This window comes from Crocuta crocuta, unplaced genomic scaffold, assembly GCF_008692635.1.
Source record: "Crocuta crocuta isolate KB4526 unplaced genomic scaffold, BGI_CrCroc_1.0 scaffold4, whole genome shotgun sequence".
NCBI classification, from domain to species: Eukaryota; Metazoa; Chordata; class Mammalia; order Carnivora; family Hyaenidae; genus Crocuta; species Crocuta crocuta.
The window spans coordinates 1,703,147-1,719,462 of record NW_027529996.1 but is presented as its reverse complement, the minus strand read 5'-3'; the positions used below and the strand labels follow the sequence as shown (position 1 = coordinate 1,719,462).

The 16,316-nt window shown below is 39.3% G+C and overlaps 1 protein-coding gene across 1 annotated transcript in view; it reads left to right on the top strand.

Annotated features, from left to right (window-relative positions):
• PTGER4 (prostaglandin E receptor 4) overlaps window positions 1–9,311 on the top strand; it is a 13,898-nt gene extending 4,587 nt beyond the window's left edge. Inside the window, exon 3 of the mRNA XM_077763456.1 lies at window positions 7,398–9,311. Within this exon, the coding sequence (XP_077619582.1) occupies window positions 7,398–7,988 (591 nt within the window). The 3' untranslated portion in view covers window positions 7,989–9,311. The remainder of the gene's footprint in view (window positions 1–7,397) is intronic.
• Window positions 9,312–16,316: the final 7,005 nt, after the last annotated feature.

Here is a 16,316-nt window from a genome sequence, read left to right as displayed (position 1 = left end):
GTGCATAGGCAAGCCGAGGCATACTAATAGCTTGCTTGTTTCTTTTACTTTCTTTCTTCTTACTCTGAAGTAACAAGTATTCATCTCTGTTGGGGTAGAATGGCCAGTATGATTGTCTTCTGCCTTGGACAGGTAAAACATAGATGGTTAGGAAAACACCTTTCAGTGAGTGTTTACTAATAAACCAGTTGTCACGATAAAGCCTTCACCAGCATTGGATCAAGAAAGATTTATTATAGCAGAGGAAGCTGTAAATAGTTACACTTTTGTTTACTGTAGGCAAACTGAAGTAGACTCACAGATCAACTGATGGGATTTCAGAGGAGTACAAATCACATTTAAAGGTGGAAGCGTAATGCCATAAATTTGAGTACCATTACAGCAGAACCTGAAAGATTTGATTCGTTTTTCAAATAAATTTGGCTAAGTTAAAAATAGCAATTCCTGGGACACCTGGGTGGCTCAGTCTGTTAAGCATTGGACTCTTCATTTGGGCATGGGTCATGAACCCAGGGACATGGGATCAAGCCCTGATTTGGGGGCTCCGTGCTGAGCATGGACTCTCTCTCTGCCCCTCCGCTGCTTGAATGTTCTCTGTCTCTTAAAAAAATTAGCAGTTCCTGAAAGCAGTGTTTTAGTCATAACCATGGAATTGGTAGAACCTTGAAGACTTCAGAGTAGCACATACTCTTGAGTCTTGAAGAAAGCTCTAGGAAGAACGCAGAGCTGGCCAATGTTTTCACTCTGCTTCTCAGTTTCTCACCTACAGATGAGGAATTTATATCCTTCTGCAGCTTGCTGGCAGGCTATGGGGAGTCCCAGTCTAACAGACTGTCACCCTGCTGGGCTGACCTGTCAGGGCTTGGTTTTATGGAATGTCTACTAGCAGGATTTCCTCCCTCCACCCAGAGATGAAGTGATTCTTGTAATCTCCTATTAGAATATTGAAAGGTAGAGTTAAAAAAAAAAAAAAAAAAAAACTTCAGGAAATAAATGTTCATTGTAGAGACTGACCTGTAGAGATTAAATAATTTGCCCACAGTAAATGGTGACCCAGAGAGACAGAGAACTCTCTTATACCACCACACTCAAGAACTCTTTCCACTATCCTTTACTTAAAGATTTTTTTTTGTCATTAAAAAAAAGTGGTAAGAATTTCTAGTAACAGCTGTGTTGATTCTGGATTCTTCACAGGGCAGTTAGATAACCGAGCACACGCAGATAATTCCTTTTATGTTCTTGGAACAGAACACATACCACACACAGATCCGGCTACAGGACCGTGTCACTTATTGGAAAGCATTTGTACTTTGTCAGTCAATTACTAAATCGGTCTCATCAAAATTTCGGCATTCTTTTTCAATTAGACATTCCCTGCCAACAGGTTTTTCTCACATAGGAAGCACATGTCTTTGGTGCCAAAGCTACCTCTGATCTGTGGTTTGGGAATTATTCACATATTCCACAACAGCCGAACTTCCATGTATGGCCAGGCCAGCAGATATATCTATGTTACGTACTAGGCATTGTACGAAGCACTTTCATAATTTGTACGTTAATTAGAAGGAGCAGAGCCAGGATTTGAAGAGGGGTGTGTTTCATTCCAAAGCTTGTACATGGACCTCTACAATACGCAGCCTCACTCATAGCCCTCCTGTCATCACATCTTCTTTGAAATTTATCATATTATCTCCCAGTTCTGTTCCAGTGCTCCCGAATCCTAATTCCCAGTCATCCTCAGGAAGCTCAGAATATTGTAACTTACACCAATATTAAAGATAAGCCATGTGCGCAAATCTGCCGCTCCTGAAAAACAGATTCACTTTTAAAATCGCAAGAGAGTATATATGTTGTTTGTATGGAATGAACTTTTTAAGCTGCCTTTTCCCCCTGACACAGAGATTCTGTTTTAGCAGCAGCACATTCTTCCGACACTGAAAACTGCCTGAACATGTGTGTTTGCGAAGCATATAAGGACAAGAATTCCAGAAAAGTGCTTTCTCCGCCCACCCCGCATAACATTGAAGTACTGCTGTGGATATTCCCATCTTCACCTGGAGTTTCCCCTGCTTTGGGGAGAGCAGACCAAGTAGCCTTTGAAGTGAGGCAGAGATTGCTTAACTTTTTCAAACATTACAGAGTGCATTCATTTTGTCTTTTTCTCCATCCACCCCAATGTGAACATGCCACAGAGGAAACCTAGTTTGTTGTCTTCTTTTTTTTTTTTTTTAAATAATTTGAGAATGTTTTTATCTGAATTTTTAAATGTTGCTTTTCATTCTCCTCTTTACTGCTACCTGATGAGCTCCCCTTTGCTGAAATGACATTAAATAACCAGGTTCAGTGGCTTGTATTAATTGTAAGCTTGCCCCCCCCCCCAACTCCATGGAACTCTAAAATAGGGCTTCCTTCATTCCCTCAGATGCTAGTGAAAATCACTTAAAGCTGTGGAGGAAGTGAGATACAGAGTGATATGATCTTTCCTTGCTTCTCATCACCTTGCATTATGAAAGCCCATTAATTTTTTTCCAACACTCTTATCTTTTCTGAAAGGTCATAAGAATTTTAAAATAAAATGCTAACTCCTAAATACATTCCTGTGAATAGAAACAAATTTCATTCCTTTTATATCCATTTCAACTGTTCAAAAATGTTCCTCCTTTCAGTTACTAACCGTATTTCCTTTGAGGTAATGGTGAGAGAGGCAACCAGCAACAAGAGATTTCAATGTTAAAAATCTCAAAAATGCCACGTTCAGACTTAACCAAGATTCTGTTCTGAAGGAAGGTCTTAGAGACAGATGGCTGAGCAAACCGCTTCTTAGGGAGAACCTGTGGACCATAACTTTCAAGTGGAGCAACACCGCCACCTAGAGGCTGTAAGTCTCCAGTCCTCACAGACCCTGCCAAGGTTTTTTCTAAACACTGCACAGGGAAGGCCCCAACACTATCAGATTTCAGTCCATCGTTTCTTTTACGCTTAGGAACATAGTATGTGATGTGAGTCAAATAGAGACCTCATGCTTTTTACCAATGATTCCATTGTCAGGAAATAATTCTTTTTTTTTTTTTTTAATGTTTTTTATTTATTTTTAGGAGAGAGAGAGAGAGAGACAGCGTGAGCAGGGGAGGGTCAGAGAGAGAGGGAGTCACAGGCTGAAACAGGCTCCAGGCTCTGAGCTGGCAGTCAGCACAGAGCCCGACGCGGGGCTCGAACCCACGAACTGCGAGATCATGACCCAAGCGAAAGTCGGACGCTTAACCGACTAAGCCACCCAGGCGCCCCTGTCAGGAAATAATTCTTAAGCAGACCCCCAGCCAGCCTGGTAGAGCAGAAAAAGCAACATGAAAGTCATCAGAAGACCTGGGGCCCAGACCAGAATGAGCCACCAGCAAGGTGCCTTGAAAAGTGCCTCAAAACCTTCAGGTCTCAGTAAGGCTTCACCTGAGAAAAGGCCGGTACACCTGCGGGTGTCTCTCAGTGCCCCAATACAGCGTATGGTAAGAAGAAACCAAAGTGCTATATGTATCACTAGTTTTTAGAAAATGGAAAATGAGTCATGCTTTGTCTGGATAATAGCATTTATCCAAGCACAGTTTCTTAAGGCATTTTAAGTCATCGTATACTTCTGTTTAGAACGTTTTTATTTAGCTGTCTGCCAGAGATCAGGGTATTAATTTCATGCCAGTTAGAGCCATTTGACCATTTTATTTTATTCTGTGAGATTTACAGGACCATAACCCTGATCCAAAACATTTAGGGCCAGATGTGTTTTAGATTCAGAACTTCTTGGCTTTTAGAATTTTAGTAGTATGTAATATTCCCATCAAAATTGGGACAATACCTCTGAAGCAAAACCCAGGAATACTTACACTAAGTAGAATAAATAAGCTATAAATAGGCTCACAGTCTAGTTCGGTTCAGGTTTTACTGCCGAAATAAGTTTAGGTCAGATTTTGCAGTCGAAGACAAAACAGAACAAAGGAATAACAACAAAGCAACAGCAATTGAAAAACAATAATTTCTTAATAAGCAACTATAGACCTATAGCTGATCACAGTCTGAATTCCAGCTAAGGAAGAAATAGAAATACAATGACATCTCATTGGTCTAGGCTCATCTAGAAATAAGTTTCACATGAGTTGAGTTTTACAGATTAATTCATTTATTTCCTTAAATGTTTTACGCTTATTTTATCCAAATTGTTATAAATCTTTCTAAAACATCCCTTCTTTCGCGGTGATTCATAGAGCATGAATATTAATTATCATACTGTATGGTAAAGTAGCAGTATCCTCCGGTCTTGTTAAAGTTAGAGATGTTTGCCCCTAGGTAAATGGCTCCAGCTCTGCTTTTGTGGGTTCTTTCTCCCTTTTATGGTTTTTGTGTATTCTCCTTGGCTGATGAGACCTGCCTCTTATGTCTCCCTATATTAAAATAATTACTAAAGGCAAGTAATAACTGTTAAATAATTACTAAAGATAAAGGTCACTTATCCTTTTTTTAAGTTTATGTATTTATTTTGAGAGAGAGGGAGCACGAGCAAGGAGAGGGACAGAGGGAGAGAATCCCAAGCAGGCTCTGTGCTGTCAGTGTGGAGCCCGATGCAGGGCTCACACTCATGAACCATGAGATCTTGACCTGAGCTAAAAACAAGTACTGATGCTTATCTGACTGAACCACTGAGGGTCCCCAAGACAGATCACTTTTAAAGCCTCTTTTTATGAGGTAAGATTTTTGTACAAAAGATCCTAGTGGGGGGGTGGGGGGAGGTCTGAGTGTCTCAGTCAGTTGAGCGTCCAATCTTGATTTCAGCTCAGGTCATGGTCTCACTGTTCTGAGACTGAGCCCCAAGTTAGGCTCTGCGCTGGGTATGGAGCCTGCTTAAATTCTCTCTCTTCTCCCTCTACCCCTGCCCCACTATCTCTCAGAAAAAAAAAATCTCCTAGTGGAATTAGAAGTAAGATTTAGACAATAATAATAATAATAATCATTCAAGAATAAATATAAGACTCTCTCAAAAAGAAAAAATCTCCTAGTGGAATTAGAAGTAAGATTTAGACAATAATAATAATAATAATACTCCAAGAATAAATATAAGACTGTACATTTTGCACGTGCTTTCTCCTCTGAGGAATAAAATATAGTCTTCCTTAAATTTGCATAAATTCATTCTCTCTTCATTGAATCATTTGAAGTTCCCAGAAGTCATTTTCAATGACTTTACACAGGGAATTACCTCTATTTGAAATGTTATGTCCTTCCTTCTAAATTTAGCAAACTCCCACTCACCCATCAAAACTCCCTGCAAGATTCCTCTTCTGGGAATCCTGGCATCCTCTAATGCCCTCCCCTCCGGATCCGGATTAGTTGTGCCCCCCATATATACTCCTCCCATTTCATTTAATCACCCTGCAGAGTTAATCTTCCTTCCTGTCTGCTGCACTGTAGATTACTCTCTGCCTTCAAGAAGTCTGTGGTATTCAGGGGCGCCTGGGTGGCTCAGTCAGTTAAGCCTCCAACTTAAGCTCAGGTCATGATCTCACAGTTTGTGGGTTCGAGCCCTGCATCACGATCTGTACTGATAGCTCAGAGCCTGGAGCCTGCTTCCAATTCTGTGTCTCCATTCTCTCTCTCTCTCTCTCTCTGTCAAAAATAAAATAAAAACATTTTAAAAACATTGTGGTATTCAATGCAACATTTTGTGGCCAGACTTACCACAATGTCTAACACACAATAAGTACTTATAATTAAATGATTAAATGTGTGAAAGAATGTAAGTAATTACAGGAAGAACAAAATTTTTGAACTGCCAAAAATAGGACCCCAAAATAGCAAACAGGTTGTTAGGGTCTCCTTCTGCTTACTTCACTTATGCCTGCTGGTCGTATGGTGGGCTGTCATACATGCCTTTTGCCTCAAATAGCTCAAAGAGCAGTAGAATGAATTGTCTTCCCCACTGGTCTGTGCAGAGGCTTTCAGCACTTGGCTCTTACTGGCTCTAATGCTCCATAGACACAAAGGAGAGATTGATTCTGACTGGAGTTTCAGGATGGATTCACCAAGTGGCTGTCATTGAGCCAAATACAGTTCTCAAGCAGCAGGGGGCTACTGAATGTTTAGGGGTTGAGCAGCACAATCAGATCTGCTTTCTAGAAGTAATCCTCTGGTGGCAGTTTGAAGGCTGGATTGGAGAGGAGAGAAACTAGAGGTGGGAGAGCCACTTTGGTGTCCAATGCAATAATCCAGGTGAAGAATGCAGTGAAAGGGGAAAGACTGGAAGAAGTTTTTGAAGGAAGATTTGGTAACACTAGATGATTCTTAGAACTGGTGAACAGACTCTACAGAGAAAATAGAAACTATTCAGTGGTCATTCTAGATGACAGGAGATCAAGATACTGGTTTAAAAGTTTCCAGTATAGGGGCGCGTGGGTGGCTCAGTCGGTTAAGCATCCAGCATTGGCTCAAGTCATGATCTCACGGTTCGTGGGTTCGAGCCCGGCATCAGGCTCTGTGCTGACAGCCGGCTAAGAGCCTGGAGCCCATTTCCAATTCTGTGTTTCCCTCTCTCTCTGACCGTTTGTTCCCTATTCATGCTGTCTGTCTGTCTCTCTCTCTCTCTCTCTCAAATAAATAAAAACATTTAAGAAATAAAAGATAAAAAATAAAAGTTGCAGGTATATTCTTACCAGACTCTATAATAAAGGAATCTCTGGACTTTTCTGTGATGATTGGATGGTTAGTTGAGTTACAAAATGAATTTCATTTAAATATATAAAAAAACAACTGGAATAAGGGAAATCAGTGGCTATCTGGGGCGGAGAAAGGATACTTCATTAGAATTACAAAAACTTAAGAGCACTCATAGTAATGAAGTTAATAAAATGTTTCTCGAAGAAGCTTTATGCTCGTATCACCTGCACATACGTTGCATTTTTGTAAACCATCTTTGATCTAAGGAAGATATTCATAGGATAGTCACCAAAAAAAATTTTTTTTTGTTTTATTTTTGAGAGACAGAGCGAGCAGGGGAGGGGCAGAGAGAGGAGACACAGAATCCGAAGCAGGCTCCAGGCTTCGAGCTGTCCGCACAGAGCCCAGCGCAGGGTTGGAACCCACGAACCCCGAGATCATGACCTGAGCTAAAGTCGGCGGCTTAACCAACTGACCCACACAGGCACCCCAGTCACAAAAATCTTAAAGTTACACTAACTCAAAACAAATGTAATTGCATAATCGCTGGTTTTTCTGAGTCTTATCCTGTAAGTTGCTCTTTCTTAGCCGTTATTAACTGAAAAGACGACAGCTAGCTAATGTTACTAGCTTAGACATTGCATGTAACTATTTTCTGAGTTGATTAATGCTAAAATCTAAACGTGGGCATCTCATTTATGCAGGTACGGGTGTTCATCAACCAGTTATATCAGCCACGTTTAGTGCAAGAAATCAGCAAAAACCCAGATTTGCAGGCCATCCGAATTGCTGCTGTGAACCCGATCCTGGACCCCTGGATCTATATCCTTCTGCGGAAGACCGTGCTCAGCAAAGCAATCGAGAAGATTAAATGCCTCTTCTGCCGCATCGGTGGGTCCCGCAGGGACCGTCAGGGACCGCACTGCTCAGACAGCAGAAGGACATCTTCCGCCATGTCTGCTCACTCTCGCTCGTTCCTCTCGCGAGAGCTGAAGGAGATCAGCAGCACATCTCAGACCCTCCTCTACATGCCAGACCTCAGTGACAACGGTCCCGGAGGCAGGAATCTGCTTCCAGGTGTACCCGGCATGGGCCAGGCCCAAACAGACACCACCTCTCTGAGGACTTTGCGAATATCAGAGACCTCGGACTCCTCCCACGGGCAGGATTCAGAGAGTGTTTTACTGGTGGACGAGGTTGGCGGGAGTAGCAGGCGTGGGCCCGCCCCAAAAGGGAGCTCTCTGCAAGTCACCTTTCCCAACGAAACGCTGAACTTCTCAGAAAAATGTATATAGTAGCTAAGGAAAGAAACACAGCACTATTTCTGGAAGCATATAAAATCCTGTGCAATAGACACAGAAATGAAGTGGTTAGCTGTGCTCAGAAGGGCTGTTCTCGTCCTTCAACTCACATTAAAGAACATCTGGGCTTTTTAGCACTTTTCAAACAATCAAGCTGATTCCTGCAGGACCCGATGTCTGAAGCACGTTGGTTGTCACTTCACTAGGACACAGGATTTCTATCACCACTTGATGGCTGGCAAGATCTACCCTCAGTTTTTCTACTTGATAGGAGGATGGCTAAGTTTTGCTATTTTCATAACACCCAGAGCTTTATACCCGGCTTACAGCAGAAGGCCAGGTACAGAAGGGCTCTATTCGAATAAACTATAAGGACTATCTTATGATTTAAGTGTTTCACTAAAGCATGAAATGTGAATTTTATTGTTGTAAATATGATTTAAGGTATTTAAAGTATTTTCTTCTCTGTGAGAAGGTTTTTTGTTAATACAAGGTATAATGAAATTATGGTAATTCCTCTCTTCCCAGTATAACCAGCTCAAGTTGCAGATGTTAGATTTTTTTTTCATAAACAGGTTCAAGCCAAGATGTTGAAAATACACAGTGAGACTCAGAGCTATAAAAAAAAAAGAAATTTTTAAAAGAATGGGTTTACAATTATGAAAGGAATCAATAAAAATGCTTTTTGACATGAATATTAGCCCAAAATGTTAAAGTTCTTTCCAAGCTATGTATAAATACATAGTGAAAAATTTTAATGATGCTACGTGTATTTATCCAGAAAACTGTGATTTCAGGAGAGGCTAACCTGCTGGTAAATATTTTCTACTTTTGCCCCCATTGATACTTTTTAAAATAGAACATAAAATTTTAAGTCTCAATAAAGAACCCGTAATTGAAGTGTATAATATAAAAGAAGTCCAAGCAACTTGTTTCCCTCTTAAAGTGTTCATAGTTTTACTTTCCTAAGGAATGATCTAGAATATCCTTTAAAATTTAAGAGGAAGGCAGATTGTACCATGAAGGCCTTTATTTTTAGATGTGGAAGGATCACACAGATTTTATCAACATAAGGGGTACAGAAGTTGGAGACATGAGGGTGCCTTTCTAGTGGTTTTGTTTATTACCCAGTGATGCTGTACACATTTGAAGGACCTTTCTCAAGGAAATACTAAGCATGTTTTGTTGCTTAAAGTGTTTTTGTGAATTGCTTGGTTATAATTAAATTCTGAGCCTGATAGTGATGTGGTTTTGAGAAGCAGTTGTACCAACTGAAATTATTTTGGAGATTATAATAAATAAATACACTCAGTCTGAGTTCCATATCAGCGGTTTTGGAAAACTTGTGTGATTATTGTTTGTTTGTTGGAGATCATCGTCTATATCCTTTTTTTTTTTTTTAATGTTTATTCTTTGAGAGAGAGAGAGCACCACCAGGGGATGGGCAGAGAGGGAGACACAGAATCAGAAGTAGGCTCCAGGCTCTGAGCTGACAGCTCAGAGCCCAACATGGGGCTTGAACCCACAAACTGCAAGATCATGACCCAAGCAGAAATCCAATGCTCAACTGACTGAGCCATCCAGGCACCCCATCTATATCCTTTTAAATTGGAATAAATTGTTTCATTTTGAAGTTATGTCAAATTTAGAAAAAAAGTTGCAACAGTACAAAGTCTTATAAGGCCACTATTCACAACTGGATTAGGGCCAATCCTTATGACCTTGTTTCACCCGAATTATCTCTTTAAAGGCCCTACCTCCAAATACAATTACATGGTGGAGGGGTGGGGAGGAGAATGGGGCTTCACCACATGAATTTCAAGGAGATACAGTTCAGTCCATGACAGTATCTTCTGTTTGTTGAGTCTGGCTTATTAAAAGAACAACCAATGAAGAAAAATGTCAGTATTATTCATCATTCATTCTACATCTATTTATAAAACTTACCAGCTATGTTATATGAAGACAGTTTCTTGTGGGAAACCTGTTCCTGATCATTTAGAGCTTCAAACTTTCTATGCAAGAAAGTTCTGATTGTCTAACTGGCTGGTACTATTAAATTCTACCTGGTCCCAATGGGTCATAGCTGACAAATCATTTTAACTCCATCTCAATCTTTAAGACAATCTAGCCAACCAGATCAAGTGTATTAGGAAAGACTGTAAGATTCATACAGCTATTAAAGTGGCACTTTGATGAGAAGACATGGAATACAAAAGTCCTTTCCCAAAGTACAGCTACCCTCTTCATGAGTTTCTGGGGTCATACACACAAAGGTCCATGGGAAAACCAAGACATAGTAGTATTTTCTGTTAGCTATGCCTTTGGCCTTAAACCTTAAGGCAGAAAGAGCTGCATAATATGAAAGTCATCTTTCCTAAACTCCAGGCACCCCTACTTTCCCAAAGTTTGCATTACACCACTTCACTTTTACAAAAGGTCTACATTTCACCAACCAAAATAATCTGAAGATTTTTGCTTTTAGCAAAGAAGCTGAAAAGCAAATATAGCATTCAGTGTTGGCTTTGCATCGAGCCATTACAGAAGCAGCACAGCCCTAAGCAGCAACAGTGGCCCCGCCAAGCTCCTGCCCCAGGACCTACACTCAGCATCTAGGCATCAAGCTGCCAGAGCTTGATCTGTGTCTGTATCTATGCTTTATCTGGATTTATTTTGTGCATTTTTTGGCAAAATGTATCCTAAGGTATCAAGAAAGTCTAAGGTTATTTTTAGGGTTCGAGAAAGCTCAAATTTTTTTCCTGATAAATTAATGGTAATTGCCTCTTCACTTTACACCATTTCAACTTATAAAAGGTCCAACAGGAAAGCTCTACTTTTGGCTAGCAGTGAAACTGTACCGGTAATAGTTTCGGAACAAAACAAACCATGAAGTGTGCTTCCTTCCCCTGCTCTCCACACCACGTCCCCCTCCCACCACCACCAATTCTGAGTCTGAGACGCTGAGAGTATGATGTCAGGATTGCTCTCCAGATACACAAGAACTGGAACCAGAGAAAAAGAGACTCCTAGCAAAGAAGGTTTCACCCTATTGCTTAGCATGGAGCTGTCCTGGGCCACACCTGGGGCGTTAGCTGCGGGCTGGAGGCACTTTGGAAAAAAAGAAAAGAGAAAGATAGCTGGGCCTCTTATCCTTACATCAATATCAATGTCTCTACCAATCATTCATTCGTTCCCCTATCTTTACCTGTCCAGATCATCCACCCCATTCCACCCCATAGAAGAAAACAGAAGAGTACGCCAAACATTCGTGTCCTAAAAAACTTTTCACCACGGCAAGCCCACCCACTAAAATCTGAACAATTAGGTCAATATTTCTTTTTGGAAATGGATGAAGCAAGACTCAGTGCAAATGAGAAGCAAAGAGAACTCCAGGAAGAATAAATAGTGAAAGAGCTCAAGACAACAGCTGTGTAGCAGGCTGAGCAGACGTGCAACCAGACTGAGGCAGGAGAGGGGGCTGTAGAATGTCTCTAAGGTTTAAAAAATTTTTGACAGATTATTTAACATTTGACAATATTGAGAGTAGTATTACATTTCTATTAGACAGTCAAGGGAAAAATTAGTAATATATACATGGAAAGCTCAAGACTAACAATAAAAAGGCAATTATTGACTTCAGGAGAAACAAAGAGAAGTACAAAAAAAGTAAAATAATAATATACTAGATGAGATTAAATATGTGTAATAATTACACAGTCCTATTAAATAATGAATATAGAGTGAAACCAAAATAATAGTCAGCTTTATTGGGAATGGTGTCAGAAGTAGTAAATAAATACATTGGGGAAATGCAGGAGAGTTAAATCGTATTCATCTATAGGAAATCAAGTTCATGTCACAGATTTCTAAAAATGAATAAGCGATGAAATTACAACTGAACAGGCTGCTTTTAGGCAACAGGCTTGAGCAATGGAAACCTGAGCAAACCAAAAGGGCTCAGAGCAACCACCAACCTGACACAGACTCATTAAGCCCCTAACTGATCAAAGGGCTACTTACAACCATGCGCAGTTCCTACGATTACCAAAAAGGGGAAATTCCATATGTCCCCCATAGTCCCTCCCTCTGCCATGTAACTACAGTCCCTCACCACCACCACGTGGCAGTCTCTCCTTTGCTTTCCTGCCCACTTGCAGTACATTCAATAAACTTCTCTTCTGTTCAGTTCTTGGTGAATTACTTCACTGCCCATACCAAAAGCCTCCACCCAGTCAAGATGCTCCACAACAATGATATACAGCAATCGTATTTGTAACAATTTTAGAGTCTGAAAACACCAAGTATGCTTTTGAAACTCCCATACTGTTGCTGGGGTATAAAACTGAGATAACCATTTTGAAAGAATAAATTTGGCATTATTTTCTGAAGTTCAGATGTACATACTATCAATATAAATAATACTTATATTGGGATTGAAACATATCAAATATGTCTCAATGCAGGACTTCATAATGACACCAAACCAAGATGAAAAACCTCACTAGTCACCTGTGAAGGATGGTAGGGGACCAACCTCTTAGCTGAGAGGTGTTAAATAAATGGAAAGAAACAAAGACTCCACTACACAAACTTCCCTTACTACATAGTTTCCCATGGTCACAAAATAGTTGATAATGGGAGGTGTTTCTTTTTTTTAGTTTTTTTTCAGCATGTAAAGACTAACATTTTATAGAGGCTAATAAAATAATAGATCTAGGCAATGATCGTCAATGGCTACTGATATGTTATATCAGTAATATAATATAATAGCCAGAAATATTATATTTCTCGTCTAAACACCGAAAGACACCTCTGCTGTATTGTTGCCAAAGAATTGAATGAGCCTCATCAATTTACAGGAAATGTAAATATAAAGGTACATTAGTGACATTAGGTGGATGCAATAAACAAAACATAAAATCTGGGAAATATTCTAAAGAACAAAGAATTCAGTTCCTTGAAAAATAAATTGCAAAAAAAAAAAAAACCAAAAGGAAGGGATATTATAAAAGATTAAGAGAGGCACCTGGGTGGCTCAGTCTGTTGTGTCCAACTCTTTGATTTCGGCTCAGGTCGTGATCTCAGGTCTGTGGCATCGAGCCCCTTATTGGGCTATGCACTGACAGCCTACTTGGGATTCTCTCTCCTTACTCTCTCTCTCTGCTCCTCCACCACAAGTGCCCTCTCTCTCAAAATAAATAAACATTAAAAAAAAAGATTAAGAGACATATCAACAGATACAATGAATGGACTTTTCTCAGATCATGATTTAATCAGACCATGCTATCACTCAATGTGACAAAATTGACAAGATCTACAATGCTATTGTAAAGCTGCACTTACAATTTATTTAACTTTTTAAATGTTTATTATTTTTAAGAGAGACAGAGAGAGAGAGAGAGAGAGAGAGCGAGCATGAGTGGGGGAAGGGCATAGAGAGAGAGAGGGAAACACAGAATCTGAAGCAGGCTCCAAGCCCTGAGCTGTCAGCACAGAGCCCGATGCGAGACTCGAAACCACAGACTGTGAGGTCAAGACCTAAGCCAAAGTTGGATGCTCAAATGACTGAGTCACCCAGGCGCCCCTGCACTTATAATTTAAAACCCTCCCCCAAATAAAACACAAAGCCTAGGTGACTTCACTTGTTACTTCTATTAAACACTATTGAAAGAAATACCAAGTCTACAGAAAAATTTTGAGACAACAGTAGGTGGAAATACTAAACTTTTAAAAAAACTGAGGTCAGCATTATCCTGATTTAAGAACTACAAGAAAACTACAGACCAATATTCTTCATGAACATAGATATAAAAACCCTTAATAAAATGTTACCAAAAAAGATCTAAAATGGATAATCCAGCATGAATAAATAAGGTTTATTCCAGAAATGCTGTTGATTTGCCATTTGAAAACTAAATGTAATTCATCATATTAACAGGATAAAAAGAAAAATTATAAGATTTTCTGATATAGGCAGAAAATACATTTAACAAAATTTACTTACCCAGAAACTTCCTCCATTGAATGAAGGACGTTAAAAACAAAAACAAAAACTACAAAAAAAAAAAACAAAAAACTACAGGTGCCATCATACTTGATGGTGAAAGACCAAAAGATTGTAAGTGAAGCAAGAACGTCCTTTCTCACAGCTTCTATTTAATACTGGTTCTAGCCATTGCAATAAGATAGATGGAAATAAAAGGCATACAGTTTGAAAAGGAAGAAGAAAAACTGTTTTTATTCACCAAAACATGATAATATAGGTCCAATATTGTAAGAAATGTACAAAAAAAGCTAATTCAACTAATAAATGCAGTATCAAGGTGGTAGGCTACAAGGACAATATACAAAAAAACCGACTGTGTATCTATGTGATAACATCAAATTAGAAAATAAAAATTTTAAAAACACTCCTTGTAATAGCATCAAAAATATGACTTAGGGGAAAACAAGGCCAAGACCTATTCACAGAAAACCATAAAACATCATTAAGAGAAATTAAAGATCTAAAGGAATGACAATTATGCCACCATCACGAATTCAAAGATAGGAATAGTAATTCTTTCCAAATTGATTTATAGATCCAATGCATTCCAAACAAAATCCTAGCAGACTTATAGACAAGCTGATTCTAAAATGTGTACGAAAAGACAAAAAGAAAATAAATAAAATTTTTAAAAACTTAAAAAAATGTGTATAGAAGAGAAAGGAAACTAGAACAGCTGAATAATTATGGTGGGTGAGGAAGGATAAAATTGGAAAAATCACACTGATTTTTAAGACTACAATTTTTAAGTCACAGTAATCAAGACAGTGTGGAATTAGTGTAAGAATAAACATATGAATCAGTGTAACAGAATACAGAACTCAGACCCACAAAGACATAATGAATGGATTTTCAAGATGCCAAGGTATTTTAAAGGGGAAGAACAGTTTTTCAACAGTGTTTGAGTAACGGACATCAAAAAATGAACCTCAACTTTTACCTCAAACAACATATAAAAATTAACTCCAAATGGATCACAGACTTAATTATAAAAGCTAAAACTAGAAAACCTCTAGCAGAAAATATAGAACATCTTTCTGATCTTGGAGTAAGCACAGATTTCTCAGCACACAAAAAGCAAAACCATATGTGTGTGTGTGTGTGTGTGTGTGTGTATTGGACTTCATCAAAAATTTAAAATTCTGCTCTTCGAAAAGTATCATTAAGAAAATAAAAGGGCAGGGCGGAAATGGTGGGGGAAAGGGAGAGAAGCAAACCATGAGAGACTCTTGAATGCTGACAAAAACTGAGGACTGATGGATGTGGGGGGAGGGGGGGATGGGCATGGAGGAGGACACTTGTGGGGATGAGCACTGAGTGTTATGTGGAAACTAATTTGACAATAAACTATTAAAAAAAAAAAGAAAAAAGAAAAGAAAAGAAAAGGGCAGAGCACCCGGTGGCTCAGAGGGGTTAAGTGTTCGACTATTGATCTTGGCTCAGGTCATGATCTCACAGTCTGTGAGACTGAGCCCCACACTGAGCCCGGCTAACAGCTGAACTATCAGTGCAGAGCCTGCTTGGGATTCTCTCTCTGTCCCTCTCCCACTTGCATTCTCTCTCTCAAAATAAACAAACTTTAAAAAAAGAAAAAAGAAAACCAAAGGCAAACCACAGATGGGGACAAAATGTTCACAATATGAAGATCTCATAAAGAGTTCTTATTCAGAATATAGAAGAAATTCTTACAACTCAATAATTAGATAACCCAAATAAAAAAACTGGCAAAATATTTGAATAGGCACTTCCCAAAAGAAGATATGCAAATGTCAAATAAGCATATGAAGAAACATTTAACATTGTCAGGAAAGTGCATAATAAAACCACAATGAGGGGAGCCTGGGTGGCTCAGCTGGTTGAGCATCCAACCCTTCATTTCAGCACAGGTCATGATCCCAGGGTGGTGGGATTGAACCCAATGTTGGGCTCTGCGCTGAGCATGGAGCTTGCTTAGGATTCTCCCTCTGCCCCTCCCCCCCCACTCATGTTCTCTTTCTCTAAAATTAAAAGTTACCAAAAAAAAAAAAAAGATATACTATATATACATCCACTAGTTAAAATCAAAAACAATGACAATATCAAGCACTGACAGGGAAACAGAGCAAATGAAACCTTGTATATACACTGCTTGTCAGAATGCAAAATGGCACAAATAGTTGGGAAAAGTTTCAGTTTCCTGTAAAGCTACACATACACTTACCATAAGACGCAACAATCCTACCTCCAGGTATTTAACCAGGAGAAATGAAAACACATATCCACACACAGACCTGCAA